The sequence below is a fragment of the Psittacula echo genome (assembly GCF_963264785.1).
Source record: "Psittacula echo genome assembly, chromosome: 2".
Taxonomy (NCBI): Eukaryota; Metazoa; Chordata; class Aves; order Psittaciformes; family Psittacidae; genus Psittacula; species Psittacula echo.
Window position 1 is genome coordinate 118,308,983 of NC_137737.1, and position 26,127 is coordinate 118,335,109.

The 26,127-nt window shown below is 35.8% G+C and overlaps 1 protein-coding gene across 1 annotated transcript in view; it reads left to right on the forward strand.

Moving 5' to 3' along the window:
• Positions 1 to 2,028: 2,028 nt before the first annotated feature.
• SNTG1 (syntrophin gamma 1) overlaps positions 2,029 to 26,127 on the forward strand; it is a gene marked incomplete at its 5' end in the record, with an annotated part of 149,827 nt that continues 125,728 nt past the window's right edge. The window contains 6 exons of the mRNA XM_080609708.1: positions 2,029 to 2,103; positions 3,208 to 3,342; positions 16,245 to 16,301; positions 22,626 to 22,683; positions 25,204 to 25,247; positions 25,355 to 25,396. Coding sequence (XP_080465834.1) covers positions 2,029 to 2,103; positions 3,208 to 3,342; positions 16,245 to 16,301; positions 22,626 to 22,683; positions 25,204 to 25,247; positions 25,355 to 25,396 — 411 coding nt within the window. The remainder of the gene's footprint in view (positions 2,104 to 3,207; positions 3,343 to 16,244; positions 16,302 to 22,625; positions 22,684 to 25,203; positions 25,248 to 25,354; positions 25,397 to 26,127) is intronic.

The following is a 26,127-nucleotide window of genomic DNA, read 5'->3' on the forward strand; positions in this document are numbered from 1 at the left end:
CCTCACTACAACAGGTGCCAAACTCTGTAGATAGGGAGAAGAAAGTAAGATGGTGTAAATTTAAGTAGGGCAATGTTGCTGGTGATTTTGTCTCAGTCAGTCAAGGTGCATTGGCTGAACAAGCTTTTATCAGCTGAGCTATGCTTCTCTATCCATATTTGCTATAAGGTGATGCAGTTTATCATACATTTGAACACAAGAAAATGCCTTGCATGATCTCACACTGACAGTTACAGTAGCTTGGCTGACGTGCTGTATGCTGGTTTATTGCTGTAGGTCAGGGGTAGGGCAGAGCCCTCTGCCAGTGAAATATAAAAGGCTTGAAAGGAAAATTTTAGCACACCCTGTCATGGAATCTCTTAAAAATTAGTAATGGGAACAAAACCTAACATCAGCTACAACCCACAATCCCCCACCTGATCCACACACACGCAGGGACACCATCTAAGCTTTTCAAATATAAGAAATGGCAAGGGTGTAGGCTGGACAGATGATCTCTCTCCAACCAGAATAATTTTGCTGGGGCTACATGGGTGAAAAATGTTGATATGCATAGTAATTTACATGAAAGCATATAAACAGGATGCCTTCCCTAAGTTCCAGCTCTGGATAAGGATGCAGGAGATCTTATCTTTATTCAGTTTACTGGATGCTTTGAATGGAGTGGGAGAAAGAACAGCAAAGAAATTTCAGAAGGCAAAAATGAAACAGAATGAAATAATTAAATTCCAGTCACCCTTCTCAAGGACTTCTCTTGAGCTTAGCTAAGTGAAACTGAACTACGTTCTTCTCCTTTACATGGTTGTTAATGCTGCTCTCAGGTAGGAGAGGGAGGAAGGTAGTATAATTGATGATTTAATTTTGAACTGTATCATAAACCAGCTTTTATAAAGGCCAACAACAGTAAAGTGGTTCATTACATTTTAGAGTGTCTGATGTAAATAAGATCCCTGAGTGTGTGCAGTCAGTCTTTCCAAGGGCCAAAATATTTTACTGTTCCCAAGCTTGGTTTCCTTGTTCAGACTGAATAAGTTCAGCCCACATGCATTTAGAAACTGACTGGAATTTTAATTTTACTCTAATGGCTAATTGTGTCTGCTATGGTTCTGTTCCTCTAATTCCCACAATGAACCCCCTTAGCTTTTGCAGAAAAACTCTGTGGAGATTTTATAGGGTTATTGACCAAATCAGGACCATACAGTCAAGTACAGCAGAGTTACTATTATCAGTGTACTAGAGGCAGAATTTATTTGTTTTCCAGTTATCCAGGAAGGAGGAAAGTCATGTCTGCAAACTTTTCTGCAGGAGAAAGGCATTTTATAAGTGGCAGATGTTTATAGGCTACTCCCCTTTTTGAACGTAGTTATTTACAGCTTGCTTTGTTCAACTTTTGTTGTCACTTGGTGCTTACTTCACAACTCCATGGAAAAAGGAGTTGTCTTAGTTTATAAAGCAAAAGTTTCAAGGAGAGAACCATGGGAATTTAACTATTTTACATTCTCTTTTTATTCTCTTTTTTTAATGTTTTAATATTCTATGTATGATGTGAGAGGGAATTTTTCAGTGATGCTGAAAACCTAACAGATTTGATTTGTCTCTCCATGTCAGTTTCTATCTTGTCCTGTTTGAAAAAGACACCTAAATATTCAAACAAGGCTGTATGATGTTTTCTGTCCATGGCTTCTGCTGACCAAAGTGTGAGTTCAGTGTATGGAACTCTTAGTTTTTTCTTTTTTACACTTAGTTAATAGAATAAAAATGTCAGACCAACTTTCAAAGTTATGACTGAGTTATACACATTACCTATTGGTGTCCAAGGGAAAGCAACTTCCTAAGTTTGAGTGTTGAGCATTGAACAGAAGTGACAGAACATTGTATAGAGCTATTTAAAGGTTGTCCTCAACCTTTCCACCTCTTTCAAAGCCTTTTGAAATCAGCTTAAACCTTTATTCTGACAGTTGCCTACTGTCAGTTCCATATTTGTGTTTCTTCTGTCCATGCTATGGATGTAAGGCATCAGAGCACATTATGGGGAGATCTTCCAAATCCTCTTTTAAACGCTTGTCTGAGAAGAAGCCCTCAGATTCAGCCAGGTCAGCCTTGGTAGTTAAAGTTCACAGCAAGACTTTTGTTTCCTTGATCTCCTCTCAAATCAGCTTTTTACAGACAGTGGGTTGAAATGTGACCTGAATGAAGGCAAAGTTTTATTGACATTGAGTTGAAGATTTTAAATGCTTTTATATCTGAATTTTCTGCTGAAATACATACATGCATACATGCATATCTCTGTACCTATACAAATAAGTATAGGTATCTAATACTGTTTAATTACCAGTTGTAAGGCTGAATTTTTAAATTGTTTGTAAGCAAATTTCTCATACCAAAAACACTCTACCAACATGACTTTTGTCAGTTATGAAATGTTATAAAGAATGCCATTTCAACACAGCCTTCAGGGAAAAATTATTACATATTGGAAGAACTTACACGTGCAGGCTTTTTTACTGCTCAGACTACTGCCCCCAAAAGTAGTACAAATAGGTACTACCACAAAGAAATTGTAAAATTGTTGGCAAGTCACTTGTTCTATATTGAAGAATCCGACAGAATTCTTGATCTGACAATAAACATGGAGTTCAAAAGTTGAGTAAGAAGTAAGTTACTACAGGCAGTTGCATTATTTGATCTCTTTTATTCTTCACTTCAGCATCTTCATTTGAAAAGGAATGTAAAAGCATAAGTCAGTATGCTCCCAGATCATGAAAAGCCCACACAGGTTCATGTAGGCTGTCAGTGCTCACATCTGGCTGGTTTGGAGGTGTTATTGTTCATATATCTGTGTCAAAATTGGTGTAATATGTGGAACATCAACCTTGATTTAGTGTCCAAGTGAGGTGTCATCATTTAATACAAAGATGGAAAGAACACAGCTGCTCTGAAGCTGTTTGAAAGGAATTTCACAAATTCATCATGGTCAGAATAGCACCTTATTTTTTTGTAAAATCTGCCTTTGCTATTGCTTCTGTAACCATCATTCTCTTGTAGCCTGAGCACAGTAAACAAATACAGTGATTACTGGTTACAATTTTGAATATTTGCTGCCATTTTATAACTGTACCTATCTCTAAGCTATTCTGTTTCAAAATACCACTTCTGGCAATGCAAACTCTAACATAAAGCTTTTTTTCTTTATTCCTTCCTTCAAAGACAAAGACAGGGATTTGTTTGCTGCAGGATGGTAACCAGGAGCCTTTCAAAGTGCGACTGCACTTAGCCAAAGATATTTTGATGATCCAGGAGCAGGATGTGATCTGTGTGTCTGGTGAGCCTTTCTATTCTGGTGTAAGTAGTTTTTATTTTTTCTTCAAGATGTACTCTATGCAAAGCAGAAATACTCTTTATGTATGTGTGCTTGTGTATGCCCACACACATACGTATGCATTTACTCCCACAGCTTGATATTTCATTTTGTACTGTTAACAGTGTGTTTTAATACATCATCTTTTGAGAGTAAATCTTAGCAATACTCATCTAAGAAGCAGCAATAAGATAATGAATAAGTTATATGCATGACGACAGTATTGTTTTTCTGTACTCACCCTTGAATATTGGAGCCACTGAATGCAATAGGAATGACACAAGCAGAGAATTTTACAGTGAGTACAGACACCTCAATATACTTGCATATCCAAGTACTGTCAGTGGACTTGATAAGACAGTTGATGTGTAACTTTTATGGCAGGCCTTTGCTGATAGAGGAATTATCGGCTGTCCTCCTTTGCTATGGTTGCTTCATACGGTAGTGCAACACCAGACTTCATGCATGCTGCTAATTCATGCTGCAAGGGTCACTAGTTTTACCAGCACATTATCTTAATAAAGATGGACTTCAGCTGGAACAGTGTAATAGTGTGATTTATGTTTTACTGGTTTTGTGTGATGTGTCAACTTTCTTATTTAAGCACCATATTGAATTTTGTGGATAAGAAATTGATCTTTGTAGACAATTATTTGGAAGATATGTAAAATGCAATATAGAGTAATATTGTAGGATATGGAACTATTATAATACTAAGTTTTTATTAAATTCTAGAAGATCACTAAATATGATAGCAGCCATTTACTATTCATTTCTATAGACATTTTTATAGGTTCTGTAATTGTATCTTATAGAGATGTTCTTAAGATCTGTGGGAAACTATCATAAACATTCTGCTCTCCTTTTGAAGTAAATGAAATTATCATAGGATTTCGTGTTAAATCTTGTGATGCATAGTAGTCTGATATCTGTTTATGTAAATATTATATGACTGTTACTATGTCTGTCTCTTTTATTAATTAATTGCTGTTGCAACATCCCTGTATCTCTAAATACAAGTGTAATAAAAAGGTTCAAAGCAGAAACCAGAAATAAATTGGTAGAATATTAGTTGTGCTAACAGTGTGGAAAATTTATAAGATAATCCATCTCACTGTTATGAACATCTTGAGGTGAACGGTTCTCAGTTTTTCTCTGAAACAAGAGTATCACACTGTCTACACTGTCTCCATACAGGCTGGGTTTATTTGCATGACAAATCTGACATTAGCTTTTGACAGTTTCATGCTGTATGAATACAGTTTTCTAAGACAGGTCTGTGTGCTTTATGTGGAATACAGATGTTCCTTTTATAAATCAGTTCCTCAACACAGAGGACATCTAGCAGCTCAGATAAAAAGAAATTATGAGTTCGAGCTCTGGCCATAGTTGTTTAATTAGCAACACACTGTGGCACCAATACTCCACCAACCCTATTCTGGCATTATTTATTAAAACATTTTATTGCTTTAAAATATTACTTTCATTATTGTGCTGTAATATCTATTACTTCTACTGAAACTTATTTAAATGTCATCATGAAATGCATATTTATTATTTTTCCATTTCATGGAAAGGATTTCTCTTACAGTTTTGCCCTCTTTAGTTTTTCAGTGGCACTATGAAAAGCAGTGGATGATTTACTTCATCAGTTACACTCTACTTATCTTATTTGCATATTGAATGCATAACACAATATCTGACTGATATTAGTGTGGTGGGAAGGAGTTTCTTTATTCCTGGAAGTGTCTTTTTGGCTTCTGAGCACTTCACCCTGATTTCCTCTGGTCTTGAATCAGTAGGTTCATTGAAGCTACGGATGATTGGCATTTCACAGACAGTTAACTGTCCTTTTGTCACAGGTCATTTAAATCATCTGGAATCATGTGCTTTGATTCTATAGCTTGATCAGACAGGTCACACAGGCTTCCTTTTTTACTTTTCCCTCATTTTTATTCCTGATGTATTAGGTTTCTCATTTGCTTGTTTTATTATTTTTCACTTTGCTTCACTGATTTTGTTCTTTCTGTCATTCTAGATCACTGACCACATCTGTTTTTCTTTTACATGCATGCTACACCACAAGAGCAAGTGCTTTCATTAGCAACAAAGACATTGATTGCCTGATAGAATAAACTCTGAAGAATAAATATAAAATTTGTAGCTGAAGACCAATATCATTGTTACATTTTACAGAGAATAGGTACAGGAAAAGTGTTTTAATCTGTTCTAATAAATAATCTTCAAATAATTGATTATAAGGATTTACTTAATCAGTTCTGCACTGGTAAGGAATGAAATGCTATTACTGTGTTTCTAGTTCAAAACAGTGTCTCTTCTGTTTGTTGGATCTAAGTCAATTTGCATGCTCCTCTTTAAAGGACTTTAAACAGATACTTAACGTTCCAGCAGTATCCTGATCTGCATCCTGAGGAGCTGTCTAAATGAAATCAATAGCTCCTTAGGAATGAGGTGCTGCTTAATGTGAGTACATGGGATAAGGACCTAGTTCTTAATTTAGAACACTTCCCTTTTGGTGGAAAACAGTTCTTGTTTTCCAAAACTAAACAGGTGCAAAGGAACCTTGTCTCTTCTTTCATTGTATACAGTTTGGAGTAATAAAATAAAAAAAATCTAAAATATTACAAGCAACATTAACAGTGTTAAGCACTAAAAAAAAAGCATCTGTTTTTCTAGTAGGCTGAACAAAGTGATAGTGCAGCAAGTGTACCTCTCGCAATTCCATAAAGCATCAAAGATTGTTCAGATTACCATGGATTAGATCTAAATTTGAGCATCAATTGCATCAGTAAGTATTACAGAGATTTTTTTTTTTTTTTTTGACTGCTAAGGATTTGGCATCCTTGTCTCTAAATAGGAGAGGCATTGATTTGACAGATGGACTGCTTGGTGGATAACAAATTGGCTGGATGGTTGTACTCAGAGTTTTGCTCAATGGTTTGATGTCCAAGTGGAGACGAGTGATAAGTGATGTTGTCCTGGTTCAGCAGTAGCAGTCATTTTTTTTCTCCTTCTTAGTAGCCGGTGTAGCACTGTGTTTTTGACTTTTGGCCTGGGAACAGAGCTGATAACAGTGATGTTGGTCTGACCAAGGACTTTGTGAGTCTCATGCTCTGCCAGGGAGGAGGGGAAGCCGGGAGGAAGCAGGGACAGGACACCTGACCCAAACTAGACAAAGAGGTATTCCATACCACAGCACGTCATGCCCAGGATGTAGAACTGAGAGTTCCTGGAAGGGCTAGATCACTGCTGGGTGGGGATGAGGTATCGGTCGATGAGGTGTTGTATTCTCTTCCCTTGTTATTTCCCTTATCATTATTATTATTGGTGGTAGCAGTGGTGATTTGTGTTATACCTTAGTTACTGGACTGTTCTTATCTCAACTTGTGGGAGTTGCATTCTTTCGATTCTCCTCCCCATCCCTCCAGGAGTGGGGGGAAGAAGGGGGGAGAAGTAGACTGCGTGGTTCTAATTTATGGCCTGGGCTTAAACCACGACAGATGTTCCTCAGGGGTCACTGTTAGGACTGGTCCTGTTCAACATCTTTGTTGGTGACATGCACAGTGGGATCGAGTGCATCCTCAGCAACTTTGCCAGCAACACCAAGGTGTGTGGTGCTGTTGACATGCTGGAGGGGAGGGATGTCATCCAGAAGGACCTGGACAGGCTCTAGAGTTGGGCCAGTACAAACATCCTGAAGTTCAACAAGGCAAAGTTCAAGGTCCTACACCTGGGTCGGGGCAATCCCAAGCACAAATACAGGCTGAGTGTAGACTGTCTTTAAAGCAGCCCGAGGATGTGGACCTGCTCAAGGAAGTCCAGAGGAGGGCCACAAAGATGTTCAGAGGGCTGGAGCACCTCTCCTAGGAAGACAGGCTGAGAGAGTTGGGCTTGTTCAACCTAGAGAAGAGAAACCTTGGGCGAGACCTTGTAACAGTCTTCCAATGCCTACAAGGACGCCTTACAGGAAATCTGAAGAGGGACTTTTTACAAGGGCACGTAGTGTGATAGGGCAAGGGGGAATGGTTTTGAACTGACAGAGGGGACATTTAGATTAGACATTAGAAAGAATTTCTTTATGATGAGGGTGGTGAGACACTGGCACAGGTTGCCCAGAGAAGCTGTGGCTGCCCCATCTCTGGAAGTGTTCAAGGCCAGGTTAGACAGGGCTTTGAGCAACCTGGTGTAGTGGAAGGTGTCCCTTTAAGCTTTAAGGTCCATTCCAACCCAAACCATTCTATGAGTCTGTGATCATAAATCTCTGTGACAGTCTATTATATTATGGGACAGAACAGTAAGGTTTGTTCACTTCTTTAATCAAAAAGAAATGCCCTGAAAACAACTGAATTAAACCATGTGGCAACTTCATCAGTATTGATGGCAGAGATATAGAAGATCTTTATTTTATACTTCCTTTTAAAAATATTTCTTGAATTACATGAAATTATATTCACTAAAGTTTGCTTTATAAGCTGTTCCAGATGACAATGTGCAATAGGGGAACTCCCAGCGTTTTTTAGACCTGTGGGCCAATAGCCTGGACTAACAAGAATAGCTTAATACAGACCTTGCTGAAAATTATGATGGGAGGGGTGATAATCTAAAACATGGCATGTCTGATCTGAAATATGAATCTTCAATAGTTTTACCCCCAGGAAAATGTTAATCTTTGCAATTCCAGAATCAGTGTTATTGTTTAGAGTTAATCCTCACAATTCCTATCATCTTTCATGAACATCTGAAATTCAATTAAGAGGATTATTGTGTTTTATCAAGTAGTTTATCTGGGTTTTTTTCTTCTTTTCTTTAATAGGTTTTATTTCTTTGCTAATTGTACTCAGATTTTTTTTCTAACAGAGTATATGTGAGATCCGTAAACTTAAGAATATGACAGTGTACCATCTGACAAGATGATTTATTGAAATCAGCTACTGGTTTGCTAAAAGATTGAAAGCAAACTGTGAGCAGCTGGCAAATTGACAAGTTCAGCTACCAGGAGAATTTACACCTTTTAAAAATTTTCTTAAAGGCTCTGTTAAAGAGCCATGGATTTTCTGGAAAGCTGCTAACTCACCTGATGGTAACATGAAAGTGATGCTTTTGAGTAATGTAGTTGCATGCTGCTGTGTAGTAATGCATTATTTAATTAAATGTTAATAATTTCTTCAATATTTTTTAAAATTAAGGATCTTCTGGGGAGATTGATGTGAAGATCGTTCATAATTCCAATAATAATAAAAAGTGAATATTCGTTTATCTTTTAATTTATAGAGCAAATAATAAGTAGTAAGTATGAGCTAAGAGTATTATGTAATATAAGCTCTAAGAGTAGTATGGCATTTGTCCAGGAATTTAACTGAGATTAATACAAATATATCTGAATGTAACCTATGGACTGTAGCTGGGTTTTTGATGAAGAAAAGAACACCTTTTCCAAGATCAGAAAGGAACACTGACTTAAATTGTTGAACTTTAGCCAGACCTGATTCCTGGCATTATTAATCACGCAATCATCCTTCTTTTCTTGTAAAGATAAGAACATGTTATCTCTTACTTTTAAAGTTATCCTTTTGGTATTGTGAGATCAACTGTGTTGAAAGATTTATAACTCTATACAAAGCCCATTATGGTATTACAAAAAAATACATTCAATTAGAGATAGTTTTTCAACTCATAAACTGCACAATAACATGTTTTTCTTGATTTTTAAGATTTAAATCATAGAAGTATTATCAATTTTTAAGTATCAGTTTAAATTCAGAACATATTACTTTACTGTCACTTGCTTGAGCAGTCAGATGAAGCTATTACATTTCCCATGCTTGCACGTTTTAGTTTTGGAGACTTCCTGAGAGTGAGTTTTAAAGCTGTTACATTGGATGAGCCTCTTATGAAAGCTTAAAATTTCCTTTTCATGTATTTTGGTGTACGGAAAAGAAGTTCAAATAACATTATCAATGATAATGACTAGAAAAAATGTCTGAAAAGTTAGCTCAAAATAGTAAACATATGAGTTTATTTTCTCTATTGTATTTCATAGAATCATAGAATCATAGAATAGTTAGGGTTGGAAAGGACCTTAAGATCATCTAGTTCAAACCCCCCTGCCATGGGCAGGGACACCCCACACTAAACCATGTCACCCAAGGCCTCATCCAACCTGGCCTTGAACACCACCAGGGATGGAGCATTCACAACCTCCCTGGGCAACCCATTCTGTATTTGTGTAATATTTTGATTCTGTTGTGTGATTGAATAGTATGAATGATGCCAAAGTGAAACTCCCTGTCCTGGAGAGAATTGCAAATATGTGAACACATAGGTCACCTTTCAAGCGCTTTCCATTCTTGTTACCTTCACAAAGCTACCAGTAAGGATGGTGATTTTTTTTTTTTTTTTATCATGTTGGTATCTGTCAGCTATTCAGTGGAGTGAATCCATTTTTTTACAGAAGTCCTCAAATATCTATCAGATGGTGGTAACTTTTTTTTCTCCTGCCAATCTGGACAGCTTTTAAAAGTGACAGCCTGACAGATGTAAATGTGCTTATTTAAGGACAACCTAAGCTGGCTTATTTTTCTGCAGTTACTTAAAAATAAAAAGCATAACCATCTACTGAGGCTCAAACACAGGACTGCCATTTGTAAAGCCAAATATGAAAGAGCAGAATAGCTTTTTCTCATTGGGAGAAGGCTTTTCCCCAACCAAAAAAAAAAAAAAAAAAAAAAAAAAAGATAGTGCATACCAGAAAACACTTAGAAACCCCAAATCATTGGTCAATGGCAGTGTATGATATAAGGCATCAGCTGGAAACTACAGTTATCACAGAACTACTTACTGTAGTTCTGTGATATTCCTACCAAGCCTAGTGGGAATTCAGATGCATACTGACTATAGGTTTCTGTGTTGTGTTTTTTTTTTGTTGTTGTTGTTTTGTTGGGGTTTTTTTTCTTTTATTTCTATAATAAGAAATGCAGTATTTTTGAAATAAATTGATTTTAGGAGTGGAATTTTTATAAGTAGATATTCAGGTAAATGTTTCAGCTTTTAGACATACGCTGGGAACATTTTGAAGTAAGAACAAGCTAAGGGTCCAGTCCTTTGTTTGTTCAAATCAGTGTTAACAGTCTACACAACACAGCTGCATTTATCATCCTCAGTCTCTAGCATAGTTGCAGAGGATGGGGATTTCCAATTGACCAGCATTTCTCCACCATCCCTTACTGCCAACTTTCTCCAGTTGCATGAGGAACTGAAATAATGAGACAAGCTTCGAATGTCACACAACAGAAGTTGTTAGCAGATGAGCAAGTGTGCTGGCAAACCTTCTTAACACTATTAATTCAAGTTAGAAATGTGACTGACCTGTGTCCTGTGTCCTTTACACTCAGAATGAGAGCAAAGTTTGACTGCTCATGTCAGTTAATCCAAAGAAATGCCAGTAAGAAAGAGCAGAGCATTACCAAAATGAGGATATTAAATCTCTCTTCATAAAAATGTATGAAAAACAATTAATGAAAAATAAATTCTCATGGCATTTTTTTTTATTTCAGAATGTAGGTGATTACTAATAGCTAATAAACTACACGAGGTGATGGTCTTGAAGATACTATGGTATCAAATATAATGAGGTTGATCTATGAAGTTGCTGCCAATGTATTGATTATATATTTATATTTCATTGTTACATTTTAAAAGCTATAAAACTCTAATTTTTTCCCCTGCATTTTTCCATGTCACTGTGCTATTGTAGATGCCTCTCAGTATTTATTTCTCTTTTCCCACCTGCTGATTTGTTCCGCACCCATGCAGATTTTTTTCCTGTTCTTCCATACGTATAGTACCTTGGTGTCTATCTGCTGTGACAAAGAGAGGTCTTCTTTTCTGTCTGGACCTAGACAAATTAATTCTTCATACCTTTACTCTTGCAAGATGAATAACCAGACACACCAGTGTCCCAGTTTAATGTAATATTTATATCCTAGTAAAAAGGTTGAGTAATCAAATATTGAAGTTTCACACACTGTTAACTCAGTTTTATGAAGAGATTTGAAGTTTCTGCATCCTTCTGTTCAACTGTTATTTGACTACTTTTGCAGAGACAGATTATTAGATCACATTAGATTACTGTTTTATGTTATACAAAATAAATAATTTCAAAGTATTACTAATTATTCGTTATTGTTAGTCAGTTAAGCAATTATAAACTTCTTTTTACATCACATGAAAGTCAGAATAAAATATTTGAATCTTTCTGTGCCCTAAGATTTAATTGTTAAAAATAACATTAACTCTTGACTAAATGTAAATAATTAATGAGTACACAGGATTCTGTGGTTTTGTTTCCTATTTACTGTTGCTGTGCTCACAGAGTCACTCAGTCATTCTTCACTTGTAATCACATTTAAAATTATGTCCATGATCTCTAGAAGATTCTGTGGATTTTAAGGAGAAATTTTAATACCTCTTTAATTAAAGCCTAAAAAAACATTGCTTCTATTTCAGTGCAAAGCTCTAAGGAAGAATTTTTTGGGCAAAAGTCTTAGCTCTCTTTTCAGTCAATGAGCATATGTGTGGATGAGGAATTTTCTGAGTTAAAGGCATGGAAAATGCTGACAGCTTGGCAGCAGCTTTGAATTTTTCAATAAAATGATAACTACTTTTGTTCTGTCCCAGGAAGCAGCTTCTGAAACACTGCTCTAAATCTCGCATTTAAGGATCCTAGGAGCTCTAACTTTCCCTCTGTTTGGTGTAATGTAGATAACAAATGTGATAATGGAATAGCAAGCTCGCAGGATATTTTGTGTAGTTTTAGTATTGGACTAAGTAGCTTTTAATCAGAATCAAGTTTTAATTTGTAAACTTGAAGGTGAAGTTACTCTTGGAATTTGCAAAACCATTGCAAACTCAAGCATAGAGTATTATCCTTTGCCAATAGAAGGGAAAGTGAAGCTAGGTAAAATTTAATAGACTATCTACAGCTGACAGATATTTTTCGTTAGATTATATTTTAAGTGGATAGTTGGAATCAGTGAAGCATCACGATCCTAAATCTGAAATAACCATAAATGGTCAATCAGGATATTTAGAGCACTTCTTTACTGATACAAAATGTGCTGCCTTCAAGAGTTGTTGCCATATTTCATTATGGCCTGGGTTCAGGAGTAGCAGTCATTTTTCTCCTCAGTAGCTCGTGCAGTGCTGTGTTTTTGACTTTCAGCCTTGGGACAACGCTGATAACACCGATGTTTTAGTTGCTGCTCAGTAATGTTTACTCTGACCACGGACTTTCTGAGCCTCATGCTCTGCCAGGGAAGAGGGGAAGCCGGGAGGAAGCGGAGACAGGACACTTGACCCAAACTAGCCAAAGAGGTATTCCATACCACAGCACGTCATGCCCAGTATATAAACTGGGGGCAGTTACCCAGAAGGGCTAGATTAATAGTTGTAAAGCCTTTTAAGAACTTAAAGCCATTGGGCCAGTGAAAAGCATTTTATTATTGTGACTGCTTATTTGAAATACTAAATAAAGAAATCAGAACAAAATAATTTGCTCCAGATTTCTGGTCAAACTTCTTTATTTTAGTAATCATTCTATTACATTATTTTACATTAAAATATAGTGCAGGGTTTATTCAGGTCACTTTGATTGAAGATGGCACTGAAAATGAAACTTGGTTTGGGATTTTTTTACAAGTCACATGCAAAAAATCACATGCAAGTGATGCAAGTCGCAAAGAAAATCTTAGTTGGATAAAGAGTTTTCTGGCAAACCATTGCAAAGCTGGTATCTACCATCAAAATACTTATTCAGGTTACTTTGCAACTCTAAGGAGAGGGATTTGTTGATGTTCTGTCTCTCTACTGAATATAAGACATAGATGATGAAGATTATCACCTATCTTGGGCTCCTGCTTTGACTGACCTGCACTGAATATATTTATTTTTCTTTATGGATTACAGTTTTTACAGGTTTATGAAAAGTGTGATGTTTCTGAAAGTTCTGGAAAAGCTTTTTCACTATATTGTTGATGTAGATTTGCAGTTGCAGACTGGGTGATTATTGCTAGTTTACTGATGAAATACAGAGCTTGTGTAATTCTGATGTGTATTTTTGAAGATCATTAATTGTTTACAGGTGTGTAATTGCTAACTATTATGCTATGAAGCATATGTAAGTCTTTACGTTAAAGATACACCAAAGTCATTCTTTATCATAAGAATGAGAAGTGTGTTAAATTAGCCTAGGTTAAATGCAGTGCAATGCCTTCGTTGCACATAATCACTGAAGTGACTCTAGTTTGCAGTATTTTTTTAAAGTTCAATTCAGTTCAGTAACAGACATGAAATATTTAATATCCACTAGAAAAGATCCTAGAAAAAAAAACCTAGATGAAACTCTCTTGATAAATTATGTTGTGCGCGAAAATTACAGTTGCTTGAATTTTTTCTGTTCCCTTTGCTTACTTTTAGTGTTTTGTTTATTGAGTAGTCAGCTATGCTGGTGAAGTATTTCAGAAGCATGCATTTCTTCCTCTTAAAAAGTAATTCTCAACTCCAGTGGAAAATGTTTTTTGTTTCCTGTTAGACAGCACTGGTAACCTCACATAAGACTGCGAATCAAGAGTTTTCAGGGCTGATATGACTCTGCCTTCACTTAAGTGAAAATCAGAAATAATATTTTATTGAAGCTTTTACACTGGTTTTTGAAAATAAAAACAACGAGAATAGAAATATTATGCAGGACAGCTTTTTATGAGGCTTTTTTAAAGCATAGCTCCAGTTTAGAATATATTCATATGTCGCTATTTAAACTTCACGTATGGGCTACGAATTTTACTGAAGATTTATGTTTTTCTCTAAGCATACCACTTAATTTGAAATTTAATTGTAAAGGGTGATATTCTTTATTTCACTCATGGTTAATCTAGTACATCAAGCTGGTTTATTATTCAGCATCTTCTTAGGTAATGCAGATATTTTCTATTTGATTTGACATGTATAACAAAAATACTAGAATTCGTCTGCTAGAATGTGCAAGTCAAGCTTCTGTTCTTAACTAGATGTTCAACACAAGCTGGAGCTGAATATGAGGTGGAGTTAACAGGAAAAATACAGCTACCACTGGAGCCACTGCTGAGTGTTTCATGTTCATCTGTGTAAACTCAGCTTAGACCACACATCAGGCTGTGGCTTATATTGGTTTATCCTGAATGTACTGCCTGCAGCATTACCTCTGGCTGAAACCTCCTGACAGACTAAAGGTTTTATAAGTACAGTTAGTGGCCTGAAGGGAAATAACTGTGGACTGAACCCAGTTTCTGGGAACTTCGTTATAAAAACACCTTCCTAGATGGTGTGGGTTGAGAGCTGTGGAGACTCTTCTGGTCCTTCTGCACAGTGCAGAAGAACATAGATGAAACAGGATAGTCGTATATTCCTCTATTGCTATGTTATGCATTCATTAGTGGGTAACAAATATAAAAGTATATTTTTTCATGCATTTCAAATGTAAAAAAAATATTGAAACATTGGGCCATTTAACAACAAAATTATATACCTCTTTCTTAGAGTAAACATTTACAAGCTTTAGACTAAATAAATAAACAAACAGAAAGTCTCATTTTAGGCCACCCATTTTGTCTTGCCATTCGAAACACAGAACTAGTTTATGCTTGCTCTGTCTGCAGTTACTCAATTCATCAACAAATTTGAGAAAGAAAGAAAGCAACTGATTTCCCCTCAAATTCAAGTTCCCAAAACTCTTATGTGGTAGCCTCACATGCTTTCTTTTCATTTCTGCATATGAAATAAGGACAAAATACCTATGTAGATATTCCATCCTTTCTGTTACTGGTATGTTTCTGATAAGAGACGTTCAAATCTGGCTGACACTGGCTGATTATACTGAAATAGTTGAATATATATACATAAAATATATATTCAGACTTACATTATGCAATATATAATTTATAAGATCTAGACCACGTATAGAGGTCATTAAAAACTCCATATATTTCATGTATTGGTGTATGGATATATGGAATATCTGCTACTAAGGCTTTTTACTGCTAACCAAATTGACTAATTCTAAATGATCTTTGGAAATAAAGTCAACAAGAAAAACTAGAAAATCAAAAAGTCTTTTTTGTAAATGTTCATATCTAAGGGATACACTAGCCTACAGTTTTTACAGGAGTGCATTTAAAATGAGCAATAAAAGTAAAAAAATGGGCTGCTTTAAATAATTCTGTCTGTAACAACATCCTTTAAATCTTTGCTTATGATTTTTAAACCACAGCTATGACATCAACAGTGGCTGTGATTGAATTATTTTTTATTAATTTGGATTAGGACTGTGCTTTGAAATGGTTTTCTGGATGATGTGCACTTATGTGTTGGTTCACATCATTGAGTGGTCTTGGATTGCACAAGCTGTATTCCTTTTGGATTAAACTAAATTGGAAAATGTCCTACAGGAGTGCAGTTTATGTACTTCAGCATGTGTTGTTCAGTCTGCATATGGGACCAATTTCTTACTAGGCAAGGTTAAGACCTCTAAAATGCATGTGTTGTGCGGTGTTAAAACTTTACAGTTCTGTTCTTATTGCATTGCAGTAATTGCTAGTATGGTATAAATTGAACAAATTAATTCTAGTCTGAGACAGAACCTCAGTTTTTTTTTCCAGACTTTTTGTCTTTTTTCTCTGTGGCATAGGTTTCATGGGATTTTCGCATTATGAAATTCGCAAGTTTATTAAAACAAGAAAAATTAATGTAGGGAGAAAGCACAGGAACAACTTATCAAAGTGTGAATATAGATGTTATGGCAGAAAACATTAAACCTAACTTCTTTTTTTTTCAGGAAAGAACAGTAACAATTAGGAGACAGACTATAGGAGGATTTGGATTAAGTATAAAGGTAGGATGGGGTTTTGGGGTTCTTTTTTTCTATTGCTCCCTGTTACACAAAAAGTGTCCTTGTATATAGTTAATGTTACTTTTAATGAGGACAAACTATATTTTAGAGGACTAGAAACAAGAGAACAATCATATTGTAGGATGTAAGCTACTGTCCAGTAGGTAAACCAGCAGCTACACTGCCCTATGGAATGGAAGGCAATGTAAAGGTCATTCCCTTAAGATTTAAGGTGAGCAACTCTGTAATAAAATTTGATAGGAGAGTTGAAAACTGTTTGCAACTACACAGACTGTACTTTTGTTCAACAGCACTCTAATTCAAATGGTTATCAATGAATGCTAAATTACACTAGCAGACACATGGAACAGCCAGTAAGTTCATCATCAATTCTCCTGCAAAGGATATCACATTAATTCACTGCAGTTCATTAGTAGGACAGAGTGTTACTGCTTTTTCATATTTATTTTGCTGTAGATCAACCAAAGGTAGCAATTTATCAGGCTACATATTTTTGCTTTCTTCAGCAAGGCTTAGGAACATATATAAGTGTAGGTGATCCTTTTTTGAGGGAGAGGGGAAGGGTTATTAATTTTTGTCATCAAACTCTATGCTTTTGAAAACCTGTCATAGTGTAAGCTGTTTCCTTAATTTTGAATCTCAGTGTATACAACACAACATTAATTCTATCTTCTAGACAGAGCAGTCCTCAGTCTCAAGATAGCAATATTTCACATGAATGCAAAGAGGCTTAAATTACGCATACAAAGTGAAAGTATAGACTTCTCTGTGAACATCTGCTAGTGCTGACCCTGTAAAAAGGGACTCAAAAGAGGGATTAATGTGCATTTGTGTTGTCCTTGATAAGAATATTGCTGAATAGAAATACTAGTTATTAAAATATGTCTTGGTACACTTGCCATTATTGTCTTGACCCACTGAAGACCTCTAATCAACGAAAACTAATTGCTATTTTGTGCCCAAAGTTTCTCGCAAGTTTAGTCAACATCTCACAAGTTATTTTCCTCTAATATAAGTTACATTTCGCTGAATAGCGATGAAGTAATGCATATCAGTGTAAAATTAAGTGTATGTCTGAATGAGGTTTTATTTAGCTGGTGCCAAGAAATAACTGGTTACAGTAAGGACTTTTGAGGTTTGGAGAGCAAATCTCATTAAGAGTCACTAAAATTGATTTCTTAGGTATACATTACAGTGGGTTATCTTTTCAAATTAAAATTGCTAAGAAATTCAATATTATATTATTGAAGTATCAGGTACATTGCATAAAATAAAATATCATTGAGAAATATAAATTAAATAGAGAATGTGCAGTGGTCTTTCTTAAGTTAGTGGAGTGAGATATTCTTAAAATTTTAGAGCAAGATGTCCATTGTACTGCAGAAAATCCTTTGAAGTGCCAAAACAGATTGTTAATTCAGCCTAGACAGGAAAACAAATCTTGTCTCCATAGGGAAACAAAACAAAACAAAACACCTATATCAAGTGTACTAGAAGCAGCTGCAATAGAATTTACAAATAAAGGCTCTAAACTAAAATTATTTATTTTATTCCATAGATATTTTGATCAGTATTAATCTTAAGTAGTGGAAAGGTGAAGCTACCTAAATTCAGAGTTGAATAGATTATTTCTTTTTAATTTTTGGAATAACTAAAAATAAGGTTATGGAATCCCTTCAACAAATATATTAAATAGGAAAGATATCTCTTTCAGCAAAGGAAGCAAACTTACTCGGATGAAGTAGAATATTTAGTGAAAATGGCAAGTAGAATTCTATGTGTGTTAAACAGTATTATTTGTTTCTTTTTAGAAAATCAATAAACATGGAACCTCTTTTGCTAGATTCCATTTTTAGTAATCCTTAAAAAAGAAAGATTGACAAGCAATTGGATAGTCAACACAATGTAAACACAATAATTATAGAATAGAATCATAGAATGATAGAATAGTAAGGGTTGGAAAGGATCTTAAGATCATCTAGTTCCAACACCCCTGCCATGGGCAGGGATACTCCACACTAAACCATGTCACCCAAGGCCTCATCCAACCTGGCCTTGAACACTGCCAAGGATGGAGCACTCACAACCTCCCTGGGCAACCCATTCCAGTGCCTCACCATCCTCTCAATAAAGAATTTCTTCCTTAGATCCAATCTAAACTTCCCCTGTTTAAGTTTGAACCTGTTACCTCTTGTCCTGTCACTACAGTCCCTGATGAAGAGTCCCTCCCCAGCATCCTTGTAGGCCCCCCTCAGATACTAGAAGGCCACTTTGAGGTCTCCACGCAGCCTTCTCTTCTAAGGGCTGAACAGCCCCAACTTTCTCAGTCTATCTTCGTACGGGAGGTGCTCCAGTCCCCTGATCATCCTCATGGCTCTCCTCTGGACTTGTTCCAACACTTCCATGTCCTTTTTATGTTGAGGACACCAGAACTGCACACAATACTCCAAGTGAGGTCTCCCGAGAGCAGAGTAGAGGGGCAGGATCACCTCCTTTGACCTGCTGGTCACGCTCCTCTTGATGCAGCCCAGGATACAGTTGGCTTTCTGGGCTGTGAGAGCACACTGAAGCCAGCTCATGTTCATTTTCTCATCGACCAACACCCCCAAGTCCTTTTCCACAGGGCTGCTCTGAATCTCTTCTCTGCCCAACCTGTAGCTGTGTCTGGGATTGCTCCAACCCAAGTGTAGGACCTTGCACTTCATCAGGTTGGCATCAGCCCACCTCACAAGCGTGTCGAGGTCCCTCTGGATGGCATCCCTTCCCTCCGGCGTATCAACCGAACCACACAGCTTGGCGTCATCGGCAAACTTGCTGAGGGCGCACTCAATCCCACTGTCCATGTCACTGACAACGATGTTGAACAAGACCGGTCTCAGCACCGATCCCTGAGGGACACCACTCGTTACCGGTCTCCAGCTGGACATTGAGCCATTGACCACAACTCTTTGTGTGTGGCCATCCAGCCAGTTCTTTATGCACCAAGTGGTCCACCCATCAAATTGATGTCTCTCCAATTTAGAGACAAGGATGTTGTGTGGGACAGTGTCGAACGCTTTGCACAAATCCAGGTGGATGACATCAACTGCTCTGCCCCTGTCCATTAATTTCGTAGCCCCATATAATCTGCTACTATAATTTTAAGATAGTAGTAAGAAACAACTTAGAACTGGAATTTAATGGTAAGCAAACTCTATGAAGACTTACTGAAATGGACTTTTTAGGTATGTCATGAAATGTCAATCTAAATTCCAAGTATTCTGAAGAGTGCTAGTTCACTTTTTTAAAAGGTACCAATCATCGTATGCTTCCTCTTGCAGATGAGTAACAGTTTGTTACTTTGGGGTTTTTTGAAGATACCTAAACTTTAATAATGGACTTACATTTATTATTAGTTTTAAATAGAAAAGTAACTGTTTTTGTAGAAGTGAGGAGGCTTTTCCTCTTTGTTTCAGTAACTCTATTTCCCATAAAACCCTATATTCTTGTTGCCTTGCTACTCTATGGTTACTTGAAGACGGGGGTTATCTGAGGGCTTTATTAAAGTGGTGTGTATCAGGGGATGCAGTTTATCTGATATGTGAGTTATAGCAGTACAGTGATTAGTGCCACTTACCTTAAAATATTTGTGTTTCAATATGATTTTGTCTAGTTTTGGCATTCAGCTTTTTAAAAAAATCTGCTTCTGAGATTGCTTTACACAAGATCTGAACTTAAGCCCTTTAAAATATTGCTTATAATCCACTCTTTGAAGGTATGAAAGAACAAAAGAAAACCCATTTTTGTGTTTTGCTGTACTTTATTTTACTGAAATTAATTGTAAATGTGCGATTGAATTTGAAGCAGAACTGATCTGGTTTACAATCTTCAGAAGGATTTTTTTTTCTAATTTCTGAAGCCCCTTTAGAACTCTCAGTAATAAACCTCTCTGTGTGAAGGAATAGCCATGGAGTTAGATGTAGAAATTGTGTAATGTAGTATTTCAGTCATTTATCACATCTCCGACACGTCTATGATTTGACACAAGAAGCTGCTAAGTATATGACTTCTGAAAGAACATCATGTTTCTCAGTAATTGGAGTGTAGAGTTCTTGTGGAAATAGACAATAAAATTGATGGTTCATTAAATAAATTAAGGTTTGCAGTTACAGTCTGACTTCTGGCTACCAGGACACTGTACACTGCCATTTTCCTGACTGTGTTGTTTGTTCTTTTTAAATGATGAATAGCATTGCACATCTGCTGAGATTCCATGTGACTTTCAAAATTCAACTCAATCAAAAAATCTCTAAAGCAAGCATATGCACTTGTCCTGCTCACACTTATGTACATACTTAGATGATTCTTTTTGTCTTCATTCTGTGATATTTTTCATTAACACATTTTCTCTCTGTTTCAAATTGAAAGGATAAAAAATAAAATGAAAAGGCTAGAAAGCTTTAATTAAATAGATGAATCATCTAGCTTTTAGTTTAAAAATTTATCTTTTCATCTTTAAAGGCTTGTGTATGTGATTCCTGGCACAGTTTTGGCTTATACCAACTAGTATACTTTAAGACAGTCTTTGAAGACAGTTCAGAGCTTTACATGGACTACTTCCAATAGGCAACATGTATAATGTCGCCATTTTTCAGTTGCGAAGATTATCCTCATAGACATTAGCCATATTGTGCCATTAGACCTTAAAGCTGTTTTTGTTAGCTCAATAAATGTTGCCTTTTAGTATGAAATAAAAATGTCACCTACATTGTCTGTGGATGCTGAAGTCCAACAATTGCTGTAAGGTTGTATGGACTCCCTCTGCTTAGAAAAACAAAATAGTAATTTTCTTATTATACTTGGAGCCAAACACAAAATCAGCATTTGCCAGTAAAAGTTGCTAGTTTTAGTTCCATATTTTTCATTACTAAAATTTCAGAAAAAAACCCTCATACATAAAAAACTGACTTAAGAAGAAATCTTTAGAACTGTATCATGCAACACTTTGAAAGGAAATGTAGGTGACCTTCCATCAGTAATGGCCAACATCCAGGACAGTGACCTTCAAACAGCTGTCAACGATTAGAGCTTCCTCTGCCTTTTCTATCAGGACCACCTCCGCAGGTGTGTAGCTACCTTTATTCCAAGCTCATCCATGCCTGCCTAGAGAGAAATGACAGAGAAAATTTGTATTGCAAAGATGGGTGTTAGAGTCTGTTAGAGGTCTGAGCCCTTAAGACTTCAGCACAATTACTCAACATTACTTGACTCCTGGTCTGAGATCGTAACTACATTTCCACATTTAGAGGGATGGAAAATTTAAAACATTGGAAAGGATGCATTGTCTAGATAGGTGGTCAGCTATTTTCTCTGAAACAGAAGAGTAAGCAAATTCTTAACCAGGATTCCTAGGAAAAGTAATGGTGTGGCAGACTGTAATTTGAGAGGATCTGAATTTGTACAGGTTACATTCAGGCTTACATGTTGATATTCTTTACAGAGGAAAGAAATATTTGTGTCTTTGTGTGTATATGCCTTTCTCTTCCTTTGAGTTTACTTTTTATTTAAGGTTTCTTTTTAATACTTTATTGTTAAGCACCATAAATATTTCCAGTCCCCACAGGATAAATTGAATGAAGCAACAGCACTGAATTGCTGCTGAACTGTTGAATTACTGTCTAGCTTTCCTTTATTTCCTCCCATTTATTGAATACCTACTGTTCCATTTCATAAGGTTTCCTTTTTGGTTCCTTGTTACTTATTCCACTGCTCTGCTCACTCTTTGTGCTTGTGTAGGAGGGACAGAAACAAATAAAGGCTACCCTTGAGATGAAAAGTCCAAACTTGCTTTTCTTGGGCTTTTGTTTACCTATTTCTTGCCAGCATGAAAACTGATCACAGCATGGCTGCCATTGTAGTGCAATGTCCATTTTGCTTTTTGCAGAACACAATTTCGTACATTAATCTCTCCAGAATTCACAGGAACTAATGTTCTTTTTCTTCAAGCTTGTAGAAGTTTGAACAACATTCAAATCACTTCCTGAGCTGGCGATAGCAACTGGGAACTTCTTTATGAGAGGCAATAAGGAATTAATCCCAATCAAGTTTTGGATTTATTTTTTTTTTTTTGGTTGTTTGGTTTTGAGTTTGGGCTAGTTTTTTTTTTTTTTTTTTTTTTGCTTTTGGGTTTTTTTTAAGAAAGAGGAAATGCAGAATAATTATTTTATCAGTCTCTCTGAAACCTGCAGGTAGAGAAAGGGTAAACTTAATTTTAAGTAAAGAGCTGTTCCTAGTGACTGACAAAATTGCCATTTATTCTGTTTTCAGGGTGGAGCAGAACATAATATTCCAGTGGTCATTTCTAAGATTTCCAAAGAACAAAGAGGTGGGTGTCAGATTAGTACACTGTGTTTTGATGTGCTCCTTATAACCCAGTGCATTAAATCTTGAGATTCTCCAGGAAGTGTTAAACAAATGCTTTATCTCTCCGTGTTATTATGATCTCTATCCTCAGAACTGTTCTCTGAAAAAGTACGTAGTTTATTTCTGGAATATTTTGTGAACAGTCTTCTACATGATTTAAAAAAAAATAAAAAAAAGTTCTTGTAAGGTATTATTTTTAAGGTATTTAGAGAATAAAAATGCTTAACAGATTTAACTTTTGTGGCTTTTATTTCCAAATGATTATTGCCAGGAAGCTGTAGCAGATCAAATGTTTGCCCATTAAAGCATGGTAACACAAGAAGAGAATGTATGTTTTTTTATACTGGTTAGTAGGGTAGTACTTGAACAGGGGTGGGTAATGACAGAACCTTGATAATACCCCTGTGTTGTTATTAGATGCTGTGCTATGTTAAGCCTTTGCAGCAACTCATACCTAGAAAAACTGGTGCTGCATAAGGATTCATTTTTAATACAAGCAGAGCTGATGCTGAATTGGTTTTGAAGTATTGTTTTTGACTGGAAATGTTTTGAAATTACTGGAATGATGTAATATGTACTAGGAAGATGAATAATGGTTAAACAACTCATGATGTGTGCAGTGATAAGAGATGAAGGTTGTGAAACAGTACTAGCATTGGGTATTTAATGTCTGTATTAAGTTTGTGTATATTGGTGTACATTTGTATAAGGTCAGAAGCACAAACTTGGAAGCATTTCCTTCCATCTGTTACGCAGTAATTTTAGGTTCCTTATTCTGCACAATTAAAATGTGCCAGCATAAAAAAATTCTCATATTCACCCAAACAGAGAAAGAGAGGTACAGAGGGATCAGGATACTGAGAACTGAAAGGCAACCTTGAAAGGCAGATGTGAAAGTTGTATGCAGGGAGGCTATAGAGCAGCATGGAATGAGCCCCTAAGGAAGGCAATAACATTAACTTTAAGAAGTTATACTTGTGACTCTGTTCTTTTCAGTATACATATCAGAATATAATACATAATAGTGTGGCATATATTATCTACACTAGCTATTAAAATGCTATTAAGGACTAAAAAAAATAAAAAAGAAATTTAATTGAGCACGCAAAAGTGCACACTTTTTTTGTCATTTTTTTGCTGCAGTCGCTGATACATTTTCTCTAACCTCAATACCTATCTAGCTATAATGTCCATTACTGCTTTTCATAAAAATGCTACTGATTTTTAGAGCTAGTTTTGAGGGACCTCTGTTGTACAACTGTCTTGTAATATCATGCCATGCATCTGTACTAGGGATACAGATACAGAAAATGCTGTTTAACCCAGAGGCTGTACCTCAAAATTCTGCAGGCTTGGTTCTGCCCTCCGCCCTATTGACTCCAGCTCTTTCTTTGGATCTTTAAAAAAGAATGTGATATTTAATCCAATTATTAAAACTAGTGATGCACGTAAGGAGCTTAGGCTAGAAGATTAGGATGTATGTGAAGTGTTAGTACATATAAGCCCAGTGTCTGATGAATATTGAGATGTGCATTTATTTAAGAAAAAATAAAAAAAAAATTAAAATGTCAATCCTCCAATAATTTAAGCATCCTTCATTACATATATCTAATAAAAACAGTCCTTCAAAAACATATTGGAGTATTATAATTTATGTTAATATTGATTCCAGTTTTACAACTCAAGTAAATATGAGTAAAGTCTTTTCTAGAAAGTGTCTTCTGTGATGTTTTGGGATGGTATAGATAATAATCCCATATAATCTCTTAACATTCCTTAGTTCTTATGTTAGGGATTATTTATTTCTTTATTGACACTTAAATAATCTTGTTATATTTCTTGTGTATTTATAAAGTATATTTGCATTAGATAGCTCTGTAACACAACACAATATTAAAAAATTGTGACTTTAAAATTAGATTTTATAAATTCCCTTGTGATTTATAAAGTATAGATTTGTTTTAAAAATAAAACTCAGTTTGGATGGTGATTTTGTACAATACACTGATTATCTAGCTCTTCAGCATATAAAGTGTTATCCAGCATAAATCTCCACAGAGTTTACCAATGATGCAGTCTCTGAGGTATCTTTGGTAAAAGCTTGCAAGTTAAATTTGTCATTCATATGTAGCTCTGGAGTCTCCATGTTGCTTTTTCCTTGGAGTCTATAAGAAATGGTCTCTCACAGGCAAATTGGACATAGTCCTGCAGTCATTTTCTATTAGGAAAAGTATGCCATACCTCACCATAATGGCCTGAAATGTGTTAATGACTGATGGAAGATGTTTCATAGTCTTATATTGGGCTGGGTAACACTGATATGCCAGTATTTGGGGATTTAAAAAAAAACCCCAAACATCCAAATAATTATTTTTGTTTAAATTTTTAAAAGATTATGTAAACACTTTCAATAGGAATACATGTACACAAAATGTAGGATATTTTCTGCAAAATGAGTAAAAATTATGCTTTCTGTTTTCAGCTGAACTTTCAGGTTTGCTTTTTATAGGAGATGCAATTCTACAGGTGAGTAAAATTACAAGTTCTTTTGATTGTATTTTTCTAGAAAAGTAAAATGAAATGTATACTTATGAAATATAGAGTAAGTCTTCTCTTTATCTTTTTAATAACAGATTAATGGAATTAATGTGAGAAAATGCAGACATGAAGAAGTGGTGAGCATTTCGGGGTTTTTTGTCTACTTTTTTTCTTTTGTAGTGATTGAGATGGTAGTGCACACTGATTGCAGTCTGCTGGTATCAGTTGTATTATTGTTATTTCTAAACAAATATGTCTGTACCTTTTAGCATGGCAAGAAGCTAAGATCTTAATGCAGTCTTTTCTTCCTAAGTTTGATGTAATTGCTGTTCACAGATTGACTTTTCTACATTAAAGGTGGCTATTTTATTATGCAGATTTTAGCTGTACATATTCCAACATTTCTTCTTCTGGCTTATACCTATCAAATTTCAGCAGTGCTACACCTTTCTGATTGTGTGTGGTCATTTTAATTTCAAAAGCTGTAATTTACACTGTGTTGGAGATTTGCAGATTGGTTGGTTTTAATCCCAGTTAAAAATTGAAACAAAACCATTCATCTGCCTTTAATTCTCTGGCTGTTACTTATGAGGGTGCTCTTGTCCTTCAGTTAAGCAGATATCAATATGGGTTTAAAATAACAGTGTATTAAGGAGGTTCCTTCTAGAGGAGCCATGTGTATTTGAGAGCTTTATGATAGAATGATTCCCTTGGTAAGTCAGCTTTGCTAAAAGTATCATTTACATTTGTTATATTTGACTCTTTTTTTAGTGCTTTCAGAAGTAGGAAGACCTGTATTTCACAAAAGAATGCCAGAAATGAGAATATTACAAAAGAAATTATCTTTAAATTCTGTGTAGTTCCATAG